The sequence below is a fragment of the Phacochoerus africanus genome, chromosome 7 (assembly GCF_016906955.1).
Source record: "Phacochoerus africanus isolate WHEZ1 chromosome 7, ROS_Pafr_v1, whole genome shotgun sequence".
NCBI classification, from domain to species: Eukaryota; Metazoa; Chordata; class Mammalia; order Artiodactyla; family Suidae; genus Phacochoerus; species Phacochoerus africanus.
Window position 1 is genome coordinate 22,631,266 of NC_062550.1, and position 22,796 is coordinate 22,654,061.

Consider the following 22,796-nt stretch of genomic DNA (forward strand, 5'->3'; position numbering starts at 1 on the left):
TGTACAACAAGGGGAATAGAGCCAGTATTTAATGATAACTCTAGATGCAGTATAACCTTTAAAGTTATGAATCACTATATTGTACACTTGTTACTCATATAATATTGTACAGCAATTAGACTTCAATAAAAAAAAATAACCGAAAGTTGACGAGGCTTTCTGTAAGGTCCATGATCATCCAATCATTTTCTTAGACAGGTCTCAGCTATGAAGAGTGAGCTGAATAGGAATTACTCAGAAGTGACTGAGTTTATTCTGCTTGGATTCAGAACATCTCCAAAAATACAGATTCTCTTATTTTTATTCTTCTTGCTTATCTACGTGGTCATTGTGGTGGGAAATATCAGCATGTTAGCTGTCATTAAAATAGACTCCAGACTTCATACACCTATGTATTTCTTCCTCAGAAATTTGTCCTATTTAGATCTCTGCTACTCCACAGTCATTGCTCCCAAAACTCTGGCTACTTTCTTATCCAAGGACAAGCGAATTTCTTACAATGGCTGTGCAACACAGTTCTTTTTCTTTGCTCTCTTTGTTGGGACTGAAGGCTTTCTTCTAGCTGTGATGGCATATGATCGCTTTTCAGCCATTTGCTCGCCTTTCCTTTACCCTGTCCGTATGTCCCAGCAGGCTTGTGTTCGTTTGGTGATTGGCTCTTACATCTGTGGCTGCGTCAACTCCATGGTACAAACAGGGTTCACCTTCAGTTTGCATTTCTGTGGAGAAAACAGATTGGACCACTTTTTCTGTGATGTCCCAGCCCTGATCAAGATCTCATGTGTTGACACTTTTATGAATGAGATTGTACTGTTTCTTCTCTCTGCTCTCATCATCATCACCACCACAGTGATCATTCTGGTGTCCTATGCATGCATCCTCTCCACCGTCCTAAAGATCCCCTCAACCCATGGCAGGAGTAAAACCTTTTCCACTTGTACCTCTCACATTACTGTGGTGAGTTTATTCTACGGAACTGTATTCTTCATGTATGCTCAACCTGGGGCCATCTCCTCACCAGAGAAAGGCAAGATTATAGCTGTGTTCTATACTCTTATCATCCCTATGTTGAATCCTCTGATTTATAGTCTAAGGAATAGGGAGGTGAAGAATGCTGTGAAAAGGATAGTATTGAGAAAAGTATCTTCTCATTGACCTCCAGCAATCTATAAAACTGTAGACTAGACCAAAATGAATATATTCAATAATTTATATATAATAGTTTCAACTAAAGTCATCTACATTTTTGGAGATTTAAAATTTATTTTATTTTTTAACATCAATAGATTCTTTTAAAATGAATTTTTAAAAAAGTGTAGATTTTTCATATTCTTACATAATTATTTTATTGTATAATATCTGTTACATAGATTTGTTCATGCTTTTTTTTTTAGATGTATTTAAAATCGCAACTCATGGATACAGTGCCACTAAACAAATGCATACATTGAATGTATTAATATAATATCTGAAACTATATAAAAATATATACAAATATCTATTTATCGATCTATATATCTAGGGGAGGGAGAACGATGGAGACACTATTGAAATTTCTATGGAATTTGTTTTCTTCAAATCATAGTCAAGTTTGCCAGTGTCCAGTCTTAGCAAATGTTAATTGAAAGTGCCATAGTGAGGAGTTCCCGTCGTGGCACAGTGGTTAACGAATCTGACTAGGAACCATGAGGTTGCGGGTTTGGTCCCTAGCCTTGCTCAGTGGGTTAATGATGCGGCATTGCAGTGAGCTGTGGTGTAGGTTGCGGACGCGGCTTGGATCCCGCGTTGCTGTGGCCCTGCTGTAGGCCGGTGGCTCCAGCTCCGATTTGACCCCTAGCCTGGGAACCTCCATATGCCGCGGGAGCGGCTCCAGAAAAGGCAAAAAGACAAAAAAAAAAGAAGAAAGTGCCATAGTGATATAAATTATTGACTTTGTCCAAATAATTATACAAAGGAATAGTACAAAGTATTACATCTATAATATCCTTAAATCATCTAACCATTAATGATTTCACTGAGGAGCAAAAAATAAAAACAAAAAATGTGATATGGTTGCTGTAAAACTATCGTGTAATGGGAGTCTTAATAACAAATGTTCAAAAATTTCTCCAGTACTGCTTGTACTTGTTGGTCTCATTACTTTTATTCATTCTACTTTATCATTTTTATGATTTATATATTGATTGAAAATTTTTATTTTCTTCTAGATTTGAAAAAATGTTGACATGGAGTGACATAAAATACTATCTCATAATCCTTTTGACATCTGTGATTATCTATGCTTTTATTTTCATATAAATAATTCCTGGAATTTTATTCTATTATTTCCTTAATTAAATTTGCCAAGAATTTGACTTTATGCCATTAGAATTTTGAGTTCCATATCATTATTTTCAAAGTAGTTTACAATGTGATATCTAGCTGTTATATAGGTTTGCTGTTCTAGTTTTATTTTGTTTAGATGTACTCAAAATTACAACTCTAGGAGCTCCCATCATGGCTCAGTGGAAACAAATCTGCTTAGTATCCATGAGGACGCAGGTTTGATTCCTGGCCTTGCTCAGTGGGTTAAGGATCCGGCCTTGCCATGAGCTGTGGTGTAGGTTGCAGATGTATCTTGGATCTGGTGTTGCTGTAGCTGTGGCATAGGCCGGCAGCTAGAGCTCTGATTCAACCACTAGCCTGGGAACCTCCATACGTAGGTGCAGCCCTAAAAAAGACAAAAAAAAATTTGCAACTCAAATACTGTACTGTTAAGTTAATAATTATACACATTGCATTCATTAATCAATATCTGCATATACATTTGCATGTCTACATAATTATTTTAATTTATTTATCTAAGGTTTTCTAGTTTTGTTAACTTTTGTTTATGAATTCATTAGTTGAATGTTTGGTTGGTTTATATTCTGTTTTTACTTTAATGAGTTATGTTTAAAACTTTGGCATAGTTTTCAATGTAACTTGTTTTTGCCTTCATTAAAGTATAGTTTTTCTTTTCATTTTTGATGTTCTCTTTCATTGAAGGATTGTTTGGGTGAGGTTTCTTAGCACAGTAGATTCATTTCAATACTGTGTTTTTATTGTTGATTTCTAGTTTTATTATTAAATTCAGAAGATTTGAACTCAAAAAACCTTTATGGTGGAATTTCTCTAGTCATAATGTTTGCTTGATTAGCTATTACATTTTTTGTAAATATTTCACAATTTAAGGAAAGTATGTATATTCTCTTACATATTATCAAACTGAATTTTAAATGTATTAAATATAATATAGATCATCATTATGGCTAAGTTGTGCTTATGTCAGGTAGCCATTGATGTTTTAATATTAGTCAATGCAGAATTAAATTTAACATATTAACAAGTAAAATATTTTTAAAAGTATGGTCTCAAAGGATATAGAAAGAATATTTGATAAGTTGTAGCACTATTTTATGATTTTAAAAACTTAGTAAAATTAGAAAAATAACCAAACTTTATTAAGCTGTTAAATTATATTTATACGAACTGAATGAACGTACATTTTAAATGGGAAAATATTAGAAGTATTTTCTTTAAAATTAGGAAAAAGACAAAATGGCCATTATTTCCAGATGAAGTTCATATTTTATTAGAAGTCTAGCAAATGCAGTACGATAATAAATAGAAATTTAAAGTATTATAATGGGGAAAAGGCAGTCTCTTTAACAACTGGTGCTGGGAAGAGTGGACAGCTGCATGTAAATCAGTGAGACAAGAACACCCTCTTCACACCATGCGCAAAAATAAACTCAAAGTGGCTTAAAGACTAAACATGAGTAAGACACCATTAAAGTCCTAGAAGAGAGTATAGGCAAAACATTTTCTGACATCAACTGTACAAATGTTTTCTTAAGTAAGTTTTCCAAGGCAATAGAAATAAAAACAAAAATAAACCAATGGGACCTAATCAAACTTACAAGCTTTTGTGCAGCTAAGAAGACCATAAAAAAAAAAAAAAAAAGGCAACGTATGGAACGGGAGAAAATAGTTTCAAAGGTTGCAACTGAGAAGTGCTTAATCTCCAAAATATACAAACAGCTCATACAACTCAACAGCAAAAAGCAAACAACCCAACTGCAAAATGGGCAGAAGACCTAAACAGACATTTTTCTAAAGAAGACATATGGATGGCCAACAGGCACATGAAAAAAATGTTCAACATCACTTTTATTAGAGAAAATGCAAATCAAAACTACAGTGGTACACCACCTCACACCAGTCAGGATGGCCATTATTAACAAGTCTATAATTAACAAATGCTGGAGAGATTGTGGAGAAAAGGGAACCCTCCTAAACTGTTGGTGGGGTTGTAAATTGGCACAACCACTATTGAAAACTGTATGGAGATACCTCAGAAAACTAAATATAGAACTACCATACGATCCATCAATCCCATTCCTATACATATATCCAGACAAAACTTACATTCAACAAATACATGCACCCCCTATGTTCATTGCTACACTATTTACAATAGCCAAGACATGGAAACAACCTAAATGTCTGCTGACCGATGAATGGATTAAGAAGATGTGGTGCATATACACAATGGGATACTACTCAGCGATAGAAAATAATGAAATAATGACATTTGCAGCAACATGGATGGAATTAGAGACTCTCATGCTAAGTGAAGTAAGTCAGAAAGAGAAGGACAAATATCATATGATATCACTTATATGTGGAATCTAAAATATGGCACAAATGAACATATCTACAGAAAAGAAACAAACTCATGGACATGGAGAACAGATTTGTGGTTGCCAAGGGGGGAGAGAGAGGAAGTGGGATGGACTGGTAGTGTGGGGTTAGTAGATGCAAACTACTGTATTTGAAGTGAATAAGCAATGAGATCCTGCTGTATAGCACAGGGAACTATATCCAAATACTTGTGATAGAACATAATAGAAGATAATGTGAGAAAAAGAATGTATATATGTGTATAACTGATCACTTTGCTGTACAGCAGAAATTGACAGAACATTGTAAATCAGCTATAATAATTTTTTTAAATAAGTAAATTATAAGGGGTTAAATATAAGATTAAACTGTCATTCACATATGATAATTTACAAAGAAAATCTGAAAGAAGGGTGTCTGAATTAACATAAAAAATCAATTGAGGGAGTTCCCATTGTGGCTCAGTGGATTATGTAACCTGAATATTATCCATAAGGATATGGATTTGATGTCTGGTCTCATTCAGTGAGCTAAGTATCTGGCGTTGCTGTGAGCTGTGGTGTAGCTTGCAGTTGCAGCTTGGCTCCTACATTGCTGTGGCTGTTCATAGGCCATCAGCTGCAGCTTCAATTTGACCCCTAGCCTGGGAACTTCCATATGCCACAGATGCGGCCCTAAAAAGAAAAAACAATCAATTGCAGGTCCACATAACAGCAATAAACAAGTAGTATTTTAAAAGACTGCACCATTTACATGTGTATCAGAAATTATTGAGGATTTAGGAATAATTTAGCAAAAGATATAAAAACCTTATGTGGAAAATTATAAAATTCTTTAGATCATGTGGTAGAAAAATATTGTTCAAAGATTGCAAAGGGGGAGGGAGGAGTGACAGCAGCAAGATGACCAAATAAGACATCTTCCTTTCATGTTCCTTCTGAACAATGGTAATTTGGCATCCATCCAGGTACAAAAGTGCTTCTGTGGGATATTAGGGATCTAGGTAGGAGATTGTGAAACCCAGTCTGGAGAAGAGCCATATTCATTTGTTTGTTTGTTTGTTTTTGCTTTTGGGACCTGCACCTGCAGCATACGGAAATACCCAGGCTAGCAGTCTAATTGGAGCTGCAGCTGCTGGCCTACACTACGGCCACATCAATGTGGGATCCGAGTCACATCTACAACCTATTCCAGAGCTCATGGCAGGCAATGCTGGATCTTTAACCCACTGAGAAAGACCAGAGATTGAACCCGCATCCTCACAGATTCTAGTCCAGTTTGTAACCCACTGAGCCACAACTGGGAACTCCTGGAGAAGAGCCGTTTTTAGACTGCAGGCCCACATCCAGGTAGCTAACTCACTGATGTCCTGGGAAGAGCTCCATAGCCCTGAGGACTGAAATACAGCTCCTTTTGGCTTTGCCCTGTTACCAGCGCCATACCCCAAAGGATGTGGATTGGAGGGATCATGGGTCAGGTAATAGGTACATAGACTTCAGTCCTGACATAGCTCATTGACCAGTTCTAACCCCTCTCAGCCACAGTCTGAAGGCACTCAAGGGAAGACCACCAAATTCAGTCAGGATGTAAATTCTGAAATTTCCCTGTTACTGGACTCCAGCTCTTTCCAGAAGGAATCCATAAACAGTCCTTTTAGCCCAGGGACTGGGCAGAAGACACTTTGGTCTGCACCTCTAGAGATCCTGAAAGTGTCCTATATTTGGATCCAGGCCCATCATAGCTGTAGGTATAGTCCTGTAGGTCAAAGGGACCAGTGGGAGACACTCCTGTCTGCCCATATATCTGGTATCTGCTGACTAAGGATCAACCTATGGACCAAGAAGTGGATCCTCATACCAGTGTCACTCTACTGAAGAAGCTACTGGATGCCAACCCATTCACCCAAGGACTAGACAAGACTGATGCCTTCCCAAACTCCTGTTAACATGCACAACATTCAGGGATCCCACTATAAGCCTAATGACAGCCTTAAACTGGTTCCAATCCAGTATAACTGAGATTCTGGAGGAAATCCCATTAGCTCAGGAAACTTACAGGGAGAGAGCTTTACCTGCCAAAACCCAGGCATAAAGACTGAAAGATGTGTATGCTCCTTCAAATGCACGCACACCTATTCAAGGCTATATGGATAAGAATAAGATATACATGCCACTAAGCAAAGAACCTAATAAAACAAGGAAAAGGACTAGGCCATAGTCTTTGTTGGGGTCCCTGTGAGAAAGGTAAGGTGGAACAGGGTGAACAGTTTAGGATTGGATATTTTGGAAAATTTTAGTGGATTTTGTTCTATAAAGGCTCTACCTAGTTTCCTGTCCCTGAGATGATTAGGGCAGAGGAATATTTTCTGCTAGGTGTGTGAGCTCAATAGAGGTGTTATGGCTCTAGATTGGTTAGTTTAACCAAGAAGGTGAACAATCTATTGACTAAAAACAATAATGTTGATAAAAGAAATTGAAGAAGGCAAATAATGGAAAGATATCCTGTGTTCATGAGTTGGAAGAATTAATTCTGTTAAAGTGTCCATACTATCCAAAGACATTGGTAGATTTAATGGAATCCCTGTCAAAATTCCAGCCACACTTTTCCCACAGAGTAGAAGAAAAGCAATTTAAAAATTTGTATGGAACCAGAAAAGAAAATCATAGACTTGTGTAATAGACTTGTGGTTGCCAAGGGGGATGGGGAGGGAGTGGGATAGTGGGGGAGCCTGGTAACAGATACAAACTATTTATTGCCTTTGGAATAGATTAGCAATGGGATCCTGCTGTGTAGCCATGGGAGAACTATTGTCTAGTCACTTATGATGGAGCATGATAATGTGTGAATATTGAATGTGTACATGTGTGTGTAACTGGGTCACCATTCTATACAGTAGAAAAAAATTGTATTGGGGAAATAACTATTAAAAAATAATAATAATTTAAAAATCAAAAAAATTACAATAATGAAAAATTTAAAAAAATTTGTATGGAACCACTAAAGACCAGATATAGTCAAAGCAATCTGGAGAAAGAAGAACAAAGGTGGAGACACCATTTTCTGATTTTAAACTATATTGCAAAACTCTGGTAATCAGACCAGTGAGGTACTGGCATAAAAATAGATACATAGACCAGTGGAATAGAATTGAGAGCTCAGAAATAAACCCATGCATATATTGTCAATTAATGTTTGACAAGGAAGCCAGGAATAGTCAGTGGTGATAGAATAGTCTTTCCAGTAAAAGATACTGAGAGAATTGGATCTTCACTTGCAACAGAATGAAACTGGACCACTATTTTACACCACTCACATAAATTAACTCAAAAATGGATTAAGGACTTAAATATAAAACCTGAAACTATAAAACTCCTAGAAGAAAATATGCAGGAAAAAAGCTCCTTGACATCAAACTTTGCATTGACTTATTGGCTATGACACCAAAAACATAAGCAACAAAAGCAAAAATAAACAAATGGGAGTACATGAAAATAAATACTCTTCACAGCAAAGAAAATAAGTCAGACAGAGAAAGGTGAATACTGTATGATCTCATTTCTATGTGGAACTTTTTTCTCTCATAGAAACAGAGAATAGAATGGTTTTTGCCAGGGACTAGAGAGTGGTAGAATGGAATGATGATGATCAAAGGATACAAATTTCAAGTTAGAAGGTGAATATGTTCTGGGGATCTAATACATATCATGTCGGCTGTCATTAACAATATTATATAGTTGCTATGTTATATATATTATATTGAAAGTTGCTAGTAGACTAGATCTTACCTGTTCTTACTCCCCGCCCCCGCCCAAAGGCAGTTTATGTGAAGTTATGTCTGTGATAAATAACCTTATTGTGGTAATTATTTCATGATACTTACATGAATCAAGTCATTATGTTGAATGCCTTAAATTTGCACATTATTATATAAGTAAGTAATATCAAAATAAAGTTGGGGTAATAAAATATACACACAGCATGGTGCTGTGTGGAAAACAGTATTTTCCTCATAATTTTAATATAAACACATGATCCAATTTAACTTTTCTGAAACTTTCAGCTGAAAGAAAAAATTCAAAGGAAAAAAATTTCAGGGAATAAATGTAATTTTCGTCTGTTGTGCCTGGGGGAGTACAAGTTCCTTTTCTTAGTTAAAAAATAATATAAAGAGAAAATATAAAATTAACACAAAGAGCTTCCGTTATGTAAGAGCATATATATATGGAAATGTAATATAATTAAGAATTTTTTTGCCCATCCGAGAGTGCTTTATAGAAGTAAAATGGAGGCTAAAGAGTATAAAGTATATACAAGCAGAAAGTTACATACTGAGCTTTTACAAATCTGTGTGGAAGGCACAATCAACCAATATGAAATGAGAAAAATATATTAGCACAAATTTCACAGAAGAGCAACTGATGTGACCAATCGTTGGGATGTTGTATATCAATAGTTATCAGGGAAATTCAAATCAAGATTATAATAAAATCCCATTTTACACCCATTCAGTGGGAGAAATGAAGTCTGATGATGCCCATGGGGAGAGCACATGGTCTATAGGTGCATTCTCCACAGGAGGGATGTTGTCCCTAAGGGAGCAAACTTGTCTCTTGCTTGTGATGGAAAAAATCTTCTTTTCTGTGTATAATATTCTTACATATCATATCCTTTCCATTTATATATAAAATAAAAATTCTGGTCTTATATATATATATATATATATAAGCAGTTATACAGTATGTTTTTGATATTAAATTTCATGGTGATGATTACAAAAATATACAAAAATTGTCTTGGAGTGATAATGGAAAAATTAAGATCGACTCTGCAGGTGGTCTACAGGCTCTATTTTCCATTGCATTTCGTACTGTAAATAATTGGTGGAGACAGTTTTGGAAGAGTTTGTCATTATTTCCTATGGTGGATCACTTATATATCTTTAACCCAGAAATTCTATTCCTGAATAGAACCCCAAGAAAATATTGTGCACAAGTATTGGAGAAGATATGTATGAGGATGTTCACAACAACAGAGCTACCAAACGTAAATACAGAAACAAATAAAATGCTCATCAATAGGATTGTTGATCAATGAAACATGGAGTATTTATTAAGTAGAATATTATGGGAACAAGTTAATGATAGCTATATGCACAATGAAAGTGAATTTCAGCAAAAATATATTATAGGGAGAAGAGTTAGTCCTGAAACATTACATACAGTATATGCTATGTTTGAAGGCTGGTTTCCGTGTCATTCTGAAAAGTTCCTATTGATCTTTGTTGCTTATTTTCTAGCATAAGTGATGAATTCATAATTATGTTAATAATTCAATAAAGAAATGCACACATGCATACACATATATTCATAAATTTGTAAATAGAGATTTTTAATGAGGAATGTTCAAGATGAAAAATGTATCCTTTAAGTCTATAACATTATTACTAGGAAAAAAGGAAAAAAGAAGATGTGGTACAAAACAAATACAATGGAATATTACTAAGCCATAAAGAAGAATGAAATGATGCCATTTGCAGCAACATGATAGACCTAGAAATTATCATACTAAGTGAAGTAAGAGGGACAGAGAAAGACAAATATATCACTTATATGTGGAATTAAATGATACAGATGAACTTATTTACAAAACAGACTCAGACATAGAAAAGAAACTTGTGGTTACCAAAGGGAAAGTGGAGGAGGATTCACTTAGGAGTTTGGGATTAAAATATGCACATTGCTGTATCTAAAATAGATTACTAACAAGGACCTACTGTATAGCACAAGAAACTGTACTCACTATATTGTAATAACCTATAATGGAAATTAATATAAAAATTTATATGTATATATAATGTAAAATAATATTTATACACATTTGTTTCAATTTGCTATACCCTTGAAAGTAACACAACACTGTAAATCAACCATATACCAGTAAAATTTTTAAGAAAGGAAAAAAGCATTGAAAAATTGAAAAGAAATCTTATTTTGGTTTCTATGATTTTGTTATTATGCTGTACCACTACAGCATATATCATCATGTTCATAGTACTTTCAACTTTGGTACTCTACCTTTCATTTGTAATATAAGAGAATCAGAGTCAGGGCAGTTTGTATATATACAAACCATATATATATATATGAGAAATAAATGGTTGACAACCACAGTAATTCTCTATTCTAGCTTTTTATTATTTTCCTTTTCTTGATATTCATTTTAATTAATTAAATCATCAATACTTAGCTTATTTATGTGTTATTATTTTTGTAGAATAACACAATTTTAATGCAAGGTATTTAAAAATCATAGTATTTTCAATATTAGTATATTTTCATTTGACAATTTTATACATACTACTACATAAAATTATTTTCTGTTATCTCAAATTGCAAGTTTAATTTCCTAATAGAATTAAGGATTATTTTAGGTTTTGTTTGCCTTGTTTCAAAATTTGTTAATTTGAAGAAATTTGAGAAATTTCCTTTTTTCTCTTTTAAAAATTTTTTTCATGTTTTGCTACAGTTTTTTTGAAAATTTCATATTGCCCTATATTTATGTCTTATAATGTTATTTTTTAAACTTAATATGTTATCAAATCAATCATTTTCTATGGACACTTTGGGGAAATGTGTTTTATGTTTGATAAATTGTTTAATATATAACAGAAATTCATTGACTTATTTCCCATATTTTAATTTGTCTATTTATTCTGTTGCTAATTATAGGAGTATATAAATATTCCATAATATAGTTCTAATTACAGTCAAATTATCCTTATATTTAAATTTTTAAAAGTACATTTTCTATGCTGTTCATATGAGATACATATTTATTACTGTTTCCCTCTTGTGGATTGAACCAAAAACCAGTGTGAAGAAGAAAAACATGGCAGTTTTTGAAGACTCACTTAAATGTGATAACTTGTGAATGACAAGCAAAATTGTGACTCTAAAGTGAGTACTTTAAGGGAGTTGACAAATCTCTTGTTTTAGATGTTTGTTTCATTTTCTGTAAAATATGATAGGTATCTGGTCATCTGTGTTGAATATGATTCATCCAGGGGCATAGAGCAGGAAACGGAGCGTGCATTAGTTTGCATAGATTTTTAAATTTAGTCTTTAAAATAGTCTGTGATATAAGATTTGAATCCTTGAGAATTTTAAATAAGAAATCCTCAAAATGTGTTATGACTAGCCCATGTGCACATTTCTTATTGGTGTCAATTTACCACTAGAATCTAGCTCTCTTTATTCCAAATTCCATGTTTTTTTTTTTTCCACAAAACCTTACACAAGATAGATTAGATAAGAAAAGATATTTCTTGATACTTATGGTTCCCCCCCACCCCAAATCCTGAGGATCTGTGTAACTGGTAAGAGAATTTTCAGATTAATTTTTTTAGAAGAGAGTGTCCTCTTAATTATGCAAGAGGACCAAATCCCTGTATGATACCCTTTCATCTGAGGTGTCTAATGTGTCTTCTGGAGTTTATAGTAAAAAGAAAGTTACATCTTTAATGCAGTAAACCCTGGAGACCAATCAGAAACTCACATAGTACTTTTCTCTTGTGGCCATTAATCATCTTTATCCCTGGAGAGTATTTATAAGAATATTTTAAATTAAAGATGAAGTCATCCTCGGGGCAGCACGTTTGGAGCCAGTTCTACTCGGATGGCTTCCAAAGAGTGTGACTCCCCATGGATGTCTAAAATAACCCTGCATTTTCACAGCTAAGTGTGCCAGTTAGAGAGATACCTGGGAGAGATGGAATCATGCCTTAGAGAGGGTTAATTGAGAAAATGGGGCTCCATTTGTCTCAAGGTACAGTGGGGGTGTAGTGTAGCTAATTTCTCAAACCTCTTCAGACAAATTGATCTGTTTTGCCATAATTAGTTATAGGTTACACCAGGGCAACCAGGTGATTCCCACTGGTAGAGGAAAACTTTTGTATCCTGCTGTGAATTATCTTAAATAAAGCCCATGTAAAGTAATTCAGAATTTTAATCAGTTTCATTGGGCCCTATTAAAAAGTAAATTTAGGCAAAGAACAAAATTAGAAAGAAATTTAGGAAATCTCTGAGTAGGTGATTATAAGGCAAGACAAGCTTGAACTAGTTTTAAGTGGTACAGTAGATGTTTAAAAATATAGAGTTAGAGACAAGTATTTACTTATGTTTTTATGCTTGTCATACCCACAGATACACGCAAGAATCTCTTGGGTGAATGTCGGTCTTTTTGGTGTCGTTTCCAAAGAGTTCATATGTTAAAAGTAATTTTAGTGTATATGAAAACACTATTATTTTCTGACTCCTTCCATCTTTTTGTTTTTTTAAATCTATTTGAAAGAGTGATTTATAGCCTCCTGTTTAAACTTATTTTACATTTCTTAATGTCTGGAAGTTAGTTTAGAACTTATTTTCATTTATTATTCTTTCAGTGGAAATAGTGGCCTTATATTATTCATCAGGTTTAATAAATATAATCTACAAAAAATGGGGAACATAAAAACTTTCTAAAACTTTTTTCTTTATATATGGACAAATTTGAATCATTGTTTCTCTTCTAACACACACATGTAAAGTAATATTTTACCCAATTCCCACACACATGTAAGGTGATATTTTACCCAATTTCTTGGGATTTTAAATATGCATACTTAAATATATAACTTAAAAATCAGTTTGAATAGCGAGATGCAATTAAACCATTTCTCTTGAGAGGCTATTATTGGGAGAGTTGAAGATATTTCCAATAGTCAATCAGATAAACACACTATAATCTTTACTTCATTCAGTTAATGTACTCATTATTTGTATTCCCTTCAAGGTCACATATAGATTATAAATGTTTTATGTATATAATTTCCTCAGGGTTATTGTTTGATTGACTAGATTGAGCAGTTGCTTTGAACTACATTAGAATATGTTGTAGTATGATGAGGTGTTCTGAACTAGTTCTTTTAACCAGAGCAGCTATACAAAGAATAATGAATTAATTTCATCACTCATGATTCTAGGATTTGATAGCAACTAAATATCAAAATCATATCACAAGCAACCTTAATAACAATTAATTATACACAGGATTTGAGGAATGGCTACCAAAAAAAATCCTCCAAATCTTCTCAAAGACACCTACTATATTCAACCATCTGAAGGAGTTTTCTTTTCTTCCCATCACCCACCAAGTGTTTGGAATAAGTCTGGGAAGATAATTGTGGGGAGGAATTCTCTGACTGTGATGATTTAAATTGATAGATATGAAAAAGAGTGATTTGGTGAAACTGATGAGTCTGTCTAATTTACATAAAACAATATGCAAGGTATTTTTACTTATATTTTCGGAATAATTAAAAAGAAAAACAAAGCTCTTCATCAAAAATAAGACATTTTATGCCTTCTGAATGAAGCTATTTCTAGACACTAAATATTTGAGCTATAATTAAAATGTTTCTTTTACATTTTCCAGAACCTCATATCATTTAGAGGTGGGGGATTGATTATTTTAAGCAAGAGAGATAATGTTTTAAAATTTAAAGCTTTTCCCTAAAGTAGATAGAGATTGTTGTTATTTTTAAGTAAGAGAATTTCAGGTTTTTTTTTTTATTTTTTATTTTGGTAATTTAGAGCTGCACCCATGGCATACGGAGGTTCCCAGGCTAGGGGGTCAAATCAGAGCTACAGCTGCCGGCCTATACCACAGCCACAGCAAGGCCAGTTCTGAGCCGCATCTGCAATCTACACCACAGCTCACGCCAACGCCGGATCCTTAACCCACTGAGCGAGGCTAGGGATCTTACCTGAAACCTCATGGTTTTTAGTTGGATTCGTTTCTGCTACGCCATGACGGGAACTCCAAGAATTTCAGTTTTGATAATAGGTTATCAGATGATTATGGGACAGAAACTAATTATTCTTAGTGACAAGTTTAATTGTATTTGTCTATCTTATAGTATTCATTCATATAAGTTATCCCCCCAAAGATTGGAAACCATATTTCACCTAAAGATGGAGGGTGGTGGTCAGCAAAGAGGGAGACAATGGAAATTTAAATTTTAGTTACCTTCCTTTAGTATCTAACACCTTCAAATGCAAAATGTGTTGTTTTTTAAGTCAGGGATCAGCCTTAACTAATTTAACTTAAACAGTTCAAAGGGAATCCTTTGTATATATTTCCTAAATGAATAACTAATTAGGATATACTTGAATAGTCTCATCAATTGAGAATTTTGTATTTTTGAAAGTCAGCTATTTCAGTTTTAAGTGACGTTTTCTTCATAGTAAGCAGAAGGGTGCTTTCCTCTAGGTTCTTCCCACTGTTTTTAATTCTACCCTTTTCATTTTTGAGAATAAATTAAGCCTCTTGTCCTTTTCATGTGTAATGATAACAGACTTCGGTTTTCTTGTATAATATTCAGCTTCCCTAATAACTTCCATCAAACCTTAAATATCATGACCAAACATAGCATTCCTGATCACCCTTGTGTTCTGGCTGTATTATTTTATCTGGGTCTTTCAAATGTACTAACACTTAGAATTGAACAGAATGCTTATTTATTTATTTATTTATTATTTAAAAAATATATCAGTATTTAATTTTTTTTGTTTTTGTATAATGATTTTTATTTTTTCCATTATAGCTGGTTTAAAAATACTTATTTAAATCCACAAATAACAAGTGCTGGAGGGGCTGTGGAGAAAAGGGAACCCTCCTGCACTGTTGGTGGGAATGTAAACTGGTACAGCCACTATGGAGAACAGTTTGGAGATACCTCAGAAATCTATACATAGAACTTCCATATGACCCCGCAGTCCCACTCTTGGGCATCTATCCGGACAAAACTCTACTTAAAAGAGACACATGCACCCGCATGTTCATTGCAGCACTATTCACAATAGCCAAAACATGGAAACAACCCAAATGTCCATCGACAGATGATTGGATTCGGAAGAAGTGGTATATATACACAATGGAATACTACTCAGCCATAAAAAAGAACGAAATAATGCCATTTGCAGCAACATGGATGGAGCTAGAGAATCTCATCCTGAGTGAAATGAGCCAGAAAGACAAAGACAAATACCATATGATATCACTCATAACTGGAATCTAATATCCAGCACAAATGAACATCTCCTCAGAAAAGAAAATCATGGACTTGGAGAAGAGACTTGTGGCTGCCTGATGGGAGGGGGAGGGAGTGGGAGGGATCAGGAGTTTGGGCTTATCAGACGCAACTTAGAATAGATTTACAAGGAGATCCTTCTGAATAGCATTGAGAACTTTGTCTAGATACTCATGTTGCAACAGAAGAAAGGCTGGGGGGAAAATGTAATTGTAATGTATACATGTAAGGATAACCTGACCCCCTTGCTGTACAGTGGGAAAAAAAAATACTTATTTAGTTTGTGTTCCTTGAAAGATGGAGATACAGTCTGAGAATCTCTTGGATTGAATATTTTGGAAATCACTGATGGAATTGATGATGAGAGACAGTAGCTGTCTCTCCTCTTAAGCAGCTTATAAGTTATTTTGTATATTATAACTTCTGGGAAGTTATAAATGCTATTTTAGGTAATTGAGTTAGGAGACAAAAAATGAGTCATTTGTAACACACTCTTCCTTGGATGTATGCACAAAACAAAGAAGCAGAGGAGGGAATGACCCTCTTTCTTTGGGTAAATTTTAAATAATTAAATGAGGTAATACGTTTAATAAAATAGCATATGTAATATTATCTTGAGAGGTAAAATTTCACAAAGTATCAGATTTAAAAAAAATGAAGATATTCAGACTTGATCTATGTTCAGATACAATCACTACAAATTCTGTCCACCAGATGGCACTGCTGGAGGGGCTTTTCCATGGCCAAGTCCAGAGTCTTCCTAACTCTATACAGTGAAATAAACTGCCTCTGATTTTAACAAGCTGGTAGGATGGGACTATAGCTATATGTCATTACCTTCCTTAAAGGCATTTATTTGCAAGTTAGTATCTTGAAATTATTATATTGTTTATATTGTGAACACATATAATTTGGTATTAAACATACAAAATCCTATTCTGGGTTATTTTCTTTGCTACCAAATTGGTCAGTGTTGCCAGATTAGTCAATAATTATTAAACAGTATTTGGCATCTGCTTTTCCATGGTGGCAATTGTATATGGAAATTGAGAAAACATTATTTTTGAGTTTTATCTAAGCATTATTTTTAAAAATTCAAAAATTAAAACAGAACGACAGTGCACATATCCACATCTAGGAAAGGTTCTAGACACTTTAGTCTGTGTATTTGGGAAATTTTTCTTAAGTCAGGTGATCTGTCACAAAGATTACTTTTGCATCATATAATTTGTTCTGTTTTTTCCTTCTGAGGAAAATAAGAAAACCTCATAAAATTACATGTATGTGTAACTGGGTCCCCATGCTGTACAGTGGGAAAAAAAAGTGTATTGGGGGAAATAACAATAAAAAAAAATCCCTAGGAATCCTGCCAAATGGATGCCTCTGAATTGTTTATCCTATAATATATGAGTGGCATTTGTTAGAGAAATTTGCATCATTCTTGACTTACTCTTAAAGGATTTATGGATGTTTGATTAAGTAATGGAATTTATTAAAATCTATTTTAATTCATGAAATTTGTGGGGAAAACCACTGAATATTTTAACCATATAAAGACATATCAAGCTAGAAGAAGACTGTGTGGAAATAATTAATCTTTTCTAGAAGAGTAAAAAGGTAGAGTTAAAAAAAATAGCAGTTCTCCGTCTCCAGAACTTCAGTTAAAATTGCTTTTGAATTACTGAAGTTTTCATTTACTGGTGAGGAATGCCTCATCTCTGAAAGATGTAAGCAAATGGTAGAAGAGAGGGGATCATTATGGTCTCATGCAGTAGAGAATTGCAGAGTTTGTATGACTAAAGCTGGGTTTGCTGGCCTGCAAGTCATCCTGACTCAAGATAATGCAGCTCTGGGCAGTGTTTTCCTCCCATCGACATCATAGTCACATTCTCCTCTATTCTTTTGCTCCAGCCTTCGGGAGCTCCAGAGATATATTCCCAAGTTCAAGTCTAATGGAAAAGGTATTACTGTCTTCCATCAACCTAAATAAGAATTAGTTTGATTGGACCTTTCTGAGTCATGTATCAGACTTGGAGCCAGGACCCTCTGTGAGGGTCACACGCCTCTGTGCCCTATGGTGCTAGCATGTCATCTAAGAACTGGGAAACTGTGTCCAATGAAAAAGAAGGCAAAGGGACAATGGTTGCTAAGAAGATAAAAATTTGAAAAATATCTCTTACAGATTAGGATTAATAAAGGATATAGAAATGAAAGGATCCTGAAATGTATGATTAAATCGATTTCTTCCCTCCACCTCAGGGTTGGAGGAGTGTCAAGAAAATGTACAAATGGAGCATTTTATACACTTCTAATTTCCTATCAAATTTCTGAAATTACAAATACAAACTCACTAAGCTAATTTTGGGGTTGGGGGTAAGATTAGGTGTATTAATACCATATGACTGAATTGATACTCTGTATCCGTGTTGTCGCTTTAGCCTCTGGTTTCCCACCCCCCTTTTATGCTTAAGAAGCTTTATTTACCCTAACTAGTTTATTCTTCAAGTTCTAACTTCCTGAGTTCTCTGTTTCCATTATCAACAGAAAGCTTATATTTGGGATGAGGCCTAATCAGGCCCTGGGTATTTAGATAGTTGCCTGAACAAGTTATATGCTTTTCCAGTGTGCTTGCAAGCCTCATCACTACATCTATCTTATGACAATTGGGGAGTTTCCTATGAACAATTAACCAAAACACTTTAAGCATGTTTTATAAATGATTTTTCGTCATCTCTGCAATAAGCAGAAAGTGAAATACTACACCATTTAGCCACTTCTGAGTGTTAACCCTTAAGAAAAGGGTATAATTTGAAGAAAAAATGCAATAGCATGCTCTTTAAGATCATGAATTTATCATTTATAAATGGTGCTACCATTGATTAGTTTCTTAAATGCTCTGAAATAAAGATCATTATTTCATCTTTATAATGGAAATAATAATACCCTAATTGAAATGTTGAGAGGTCCAAGGGAGATAGACTTTGTAAAACACTCAGGAAAATATCTGGCCAAATGAATATTTGATCTAATTATTACTGTCCACCCTATTTTAAGGAGAGGTAGCTTGAGGTGAGATTGACACTATGTTCTCACAATGGCCAGTTGTCTAATTATAGAGAAATATTCGAAAAGTACAAGGTCCTTGGAATAATAAGTTTGGAGAAGCAGTATAAACTCGAGTATCTTAAATGGGTTAAAATCTTGAAAATAACTATACCATTTTTTCTTACTTGTATACAATGAAATTAATTGAATGTCTAGAGTGATTAGGCTGTGAATTAAATTCTGGAATACAGTAATAAACAAGACATGGCCCTGCCTTCAGAAAGCTACAGTTAAGTGAAAACACAGATATTAATAGAAGAAACACAACTAAATGAACACTTAAAGCATGTTAAATATGGAAAGAAAACACGGGACCCAATGAAAGCTAGGCAGTGTCATAAAATATGTAAATAGGAAGAAGGAATGTCATTATGGAGATAAAGGAAAAAGATTTCATAAATAAGTGGTTATTGAGTGGAGATTTGAAGGAAGAGTGTGGATTAATTCTATGAAGAGATGAGTTATTGGAGAGGGAGATTCTAGGGAGAGGAAGCACGATGAACCTTCTGTGCATGATGAGATGGTGTTCAGGAAACTAGAAGGAGTCATTGAAACTGGAACAGAGAGAACATCATGCTAGATAGGGTCTGTGAGAATAAAAAGGAACCAACTCATACAGAGACATTTTGGTCATGTTAATCATTTTAGCCTTTATCCTAAAAGTTATGGGAACTATTGTATGCACTCAAACATAGTCATGGCTTAATGAAATTTATGTTTTGCAACTATCACCATGACTAAAGTCAGTCAGACTGGCTGTAGAGGGGGAAATGATGACAGTTTGGACTATGCCAGAGAAATAAGGAGAAGTGAATGGGTTTTTATGGTTTCTGTGTATAATTGTCATTATTTTGTGATAGGTTGAACATGGTGACAAATAGAGCTGTGCTACAAGGACAACCTTAAGACTCCTGTCTTCCATACAGAGTGGATGGGATATTAGTTTGTGCTAAAAATGGAAAATTTTTACATATTCTTCAAGGTGGGGTTCACGCATAAGTTTGCTTTGGGCATGTTCAGTTGAGATGCCTTGAATTTCCATGTGAGATATCAACTAGAAACTGGACTTCGAATTTCACATTGGTGCTATGGGATGTTAGCGGTTAATGCACTGAAATTAAGATGAAGCAGAGCATTTTATTTTTTTATTTTTTGCCACAGCCATGGCATGTAGTAGTTCCCTGGCCAGGGATCAAACCTGTGCCGCGGCAGTGACCCAAGCCACTGCAGTTGCAATGCCAGATCTTTAATCCATGGTGCCACAAGAGAATTCCCCATGGGGAGTATTTTAAATGTCATTGAAACATGTATAATACTGGAGACTACATATTATGAACCAGCTTCAGGAATTGATCTTTATGTTCTCACAAATCATTTACTGAACGAGTTGGGTAAATATGAACTTTTGAGGACAAAATGGGGTTTAAAATGATAACTATCTTTAAAAGCTTTGCAGGAAACATTATGCTAATAAGCTTTTACCAAATGATATTTACAATTTCAAATATGCCCAACACCTGTTCTTCCTTTATTATTTTTCTATTGCTTTGAAATGACAGCTCCTTGCAATAAAAATGTTTCTTGATATGTGCTCTTAGAATGGCAAACATCTCCTTCTTCTATAACGTGAGGTTTGGGTTTAATGTTTCTAGTATGCATTAAAGTCTTTCTTACTAAAATAGTTGAAAATTTTTGAAAGGGTAGTAAAAGAAGAACTCTGAAGGTAAGGTAAGTTTTATGTACATTGTATTTTATGAATTTATATCTCAGCATATTAATTATAAGAAAATTACCAATTTTCCATTGATAAGATCCTCATTGTTTTTGGTAAATTCTCGTACTTGGGAAATAGTGTGGGAATAAGTGATTCTAGTCATTCAAATTTCTGCTTAAGCTAGGGTATAACATAAATGCTATCTGTAACAGGCTTTCATATAACAGAATCAAATATTTGTAACAGAAAGTTTCAATTCGTTAGGAAAACAACTATGGAATGGCTTTAGTTTTTCCCAATCACTGTTTCATATGGCTCTTTTGATTCCCCCTCCTATATATCTGAACTCTCTCTCAGTTTCGGTAACTTTCAGATGTCTTTTAATTATTGACATTTAGTGAATTGGTATTTTAAAACTTTCATCACACTTAATTCAGAACTCAGCCAATGCCTAACAGTGTCTAGACCCTATGATGTCTGGTAAATGGATGCCAGGGATGATAAATAGGAAAAGGGCACATTTCTCTACTGAGTGAGACAAAGGCAATCATAGGATGTAGTTTATAGTGAGATACAGTTGTTGCTATCGAAGCTGTTAGATTTCCATTTTTCTGATTCTTTGATTTCTTCCATCAGAGCTTTATAGTTTTTCTCGTGTCGATTTTATACATATATCGTTAAGTTTATGCATAGGTTGATTATTTTTTTCAAGTATTCGCTACTCCATTCCTTTCAAACCCTGCTTTTAGAGATTCCTACAGTGAACCTCAAAAGTGCAGCAATAATAGGGTGTGAAACAGTTCTCCCATTTTTGTTCATAGAGCCCCCAGAGTCCAGCAGGTGCAAGCAAGGTCTGTCTAGAACATTCAGTCATTCGAAGCTCCACTCAAATGGGAGTACTTCAGCTGCTCCAGGGGCCACATTTCAGCAAGCATCCAGATGGTCCAACTGCACCTTTTAATAGGCATTCTGATTTCTACAGTGATTCTCTTTGAAGCACGCTCAACCTGCTCAATATGATTTGGTGAGCTTGAAGCCCCCACCCCCTTCCCATCTAGTGTGAGAAGCAGAAGGGAAAAAGCTCATCATGAACCTGCAGTTTAACAAGTACAACTGTTCCAACTTACCTCACACCCTCCTCAGTCAGCTTTATATACAGGTGGCTGCCACCCCAGAGGTGGCTGGGGTGATCTTCTGTCTTTTTAGGAAACCCACTTATTATTGGCTCATCCACAATCTTTTCAGAATTTAAAGACCCTCTTTCCTTGAGCTTTGTCCTCTTCTGGAATGGCTAAACAAGTGAAAAAGGTCCATTCCACACATGTCCCATCTTAAAAACATAGTTCCTGTGAATGTAATGTTAAATTTACTTTATGATTTTAAAGAATGCTTTAATAGTTAAAAAACAATGATAAATGTGATGTCAGATTGTATCATGTTGGGGGTCTTGTGGAGGTACTGACTACTGAAGATTCTGGTGCTTAAGAAAATCAATCTGGTCCCTGGGAGAGATGTTAAGTAGTCTTGATGTGGGGGAGCTGTGTTGGGCACGTCTCCCAGAAGCAGGCATGGACTGGGAGGCATCTCATGGGTGTCCATATCTTTCTATTATGTAAGCTTGAGATCTGCACACGTCTTTTTTCTGAGGTTGCTTTTTTGGAGCCTCTCCTCATTCTTCTAAACCAGCTGTCAGTGTTGATATGTCTCATGGTATCTGTGGAAAATGGTCTTTTAAATTTTTACCTTGAGGAGGAACTCCTTTGAAGCTCAAGCAATAACATGGCACTCAAGTTTGGTAAAGAGATTTCTCTCATCTCTTTTCCTGGGAATTCAGCCCCACTCTGAAATCCAGGAGAACTGGAGATTGAGAAATACGTAGCCAATACTTCTGTCACAAGCATGGGTTTCTGAATAGTTTGGTAATAAGTAGCAACAGCCAGTCTTCTCTAAGTGGTTTTGGAGAACAGTGAGTGTTTAAAAATGAGGGCAAAGCAACAGAAGAGATCAGACCCTCTGTTATGACTGACAGTTGTTAGATTAACCTATGTGTTTGTGTGCACGCATGCATGGGCCTGTGCCCACATGTGCATGTGCGCACAGGTGAAGTATTTGTTTTGTGTCTCAGAGACAACTAACTAAGAGACT

At 34.8% G+C, this 22,796-nt stretch overlaps 1 protein-coding gene across 1 annotated transcript; it reads left to right on the top strand.

Annotated features, from left to right (window-relative positions):
* Nucleotides 1–207: 207 nt before the first annotated feature.
* LOC125131681 (olfactory receptor 12-like) lies at nucleotides 208–1,155 on the top strand. The gene has a single exon (XM_047788450.1). It carries the CDS (start codon nucleotides 208–210, stop codon nucleotides 1,153–1,155), a length of 948 nt encoding a protein of 315 aa, XP_047644406.1.
* Nucleotides 1,156–22,796: the final 21,641 nt, after the last annotated feature.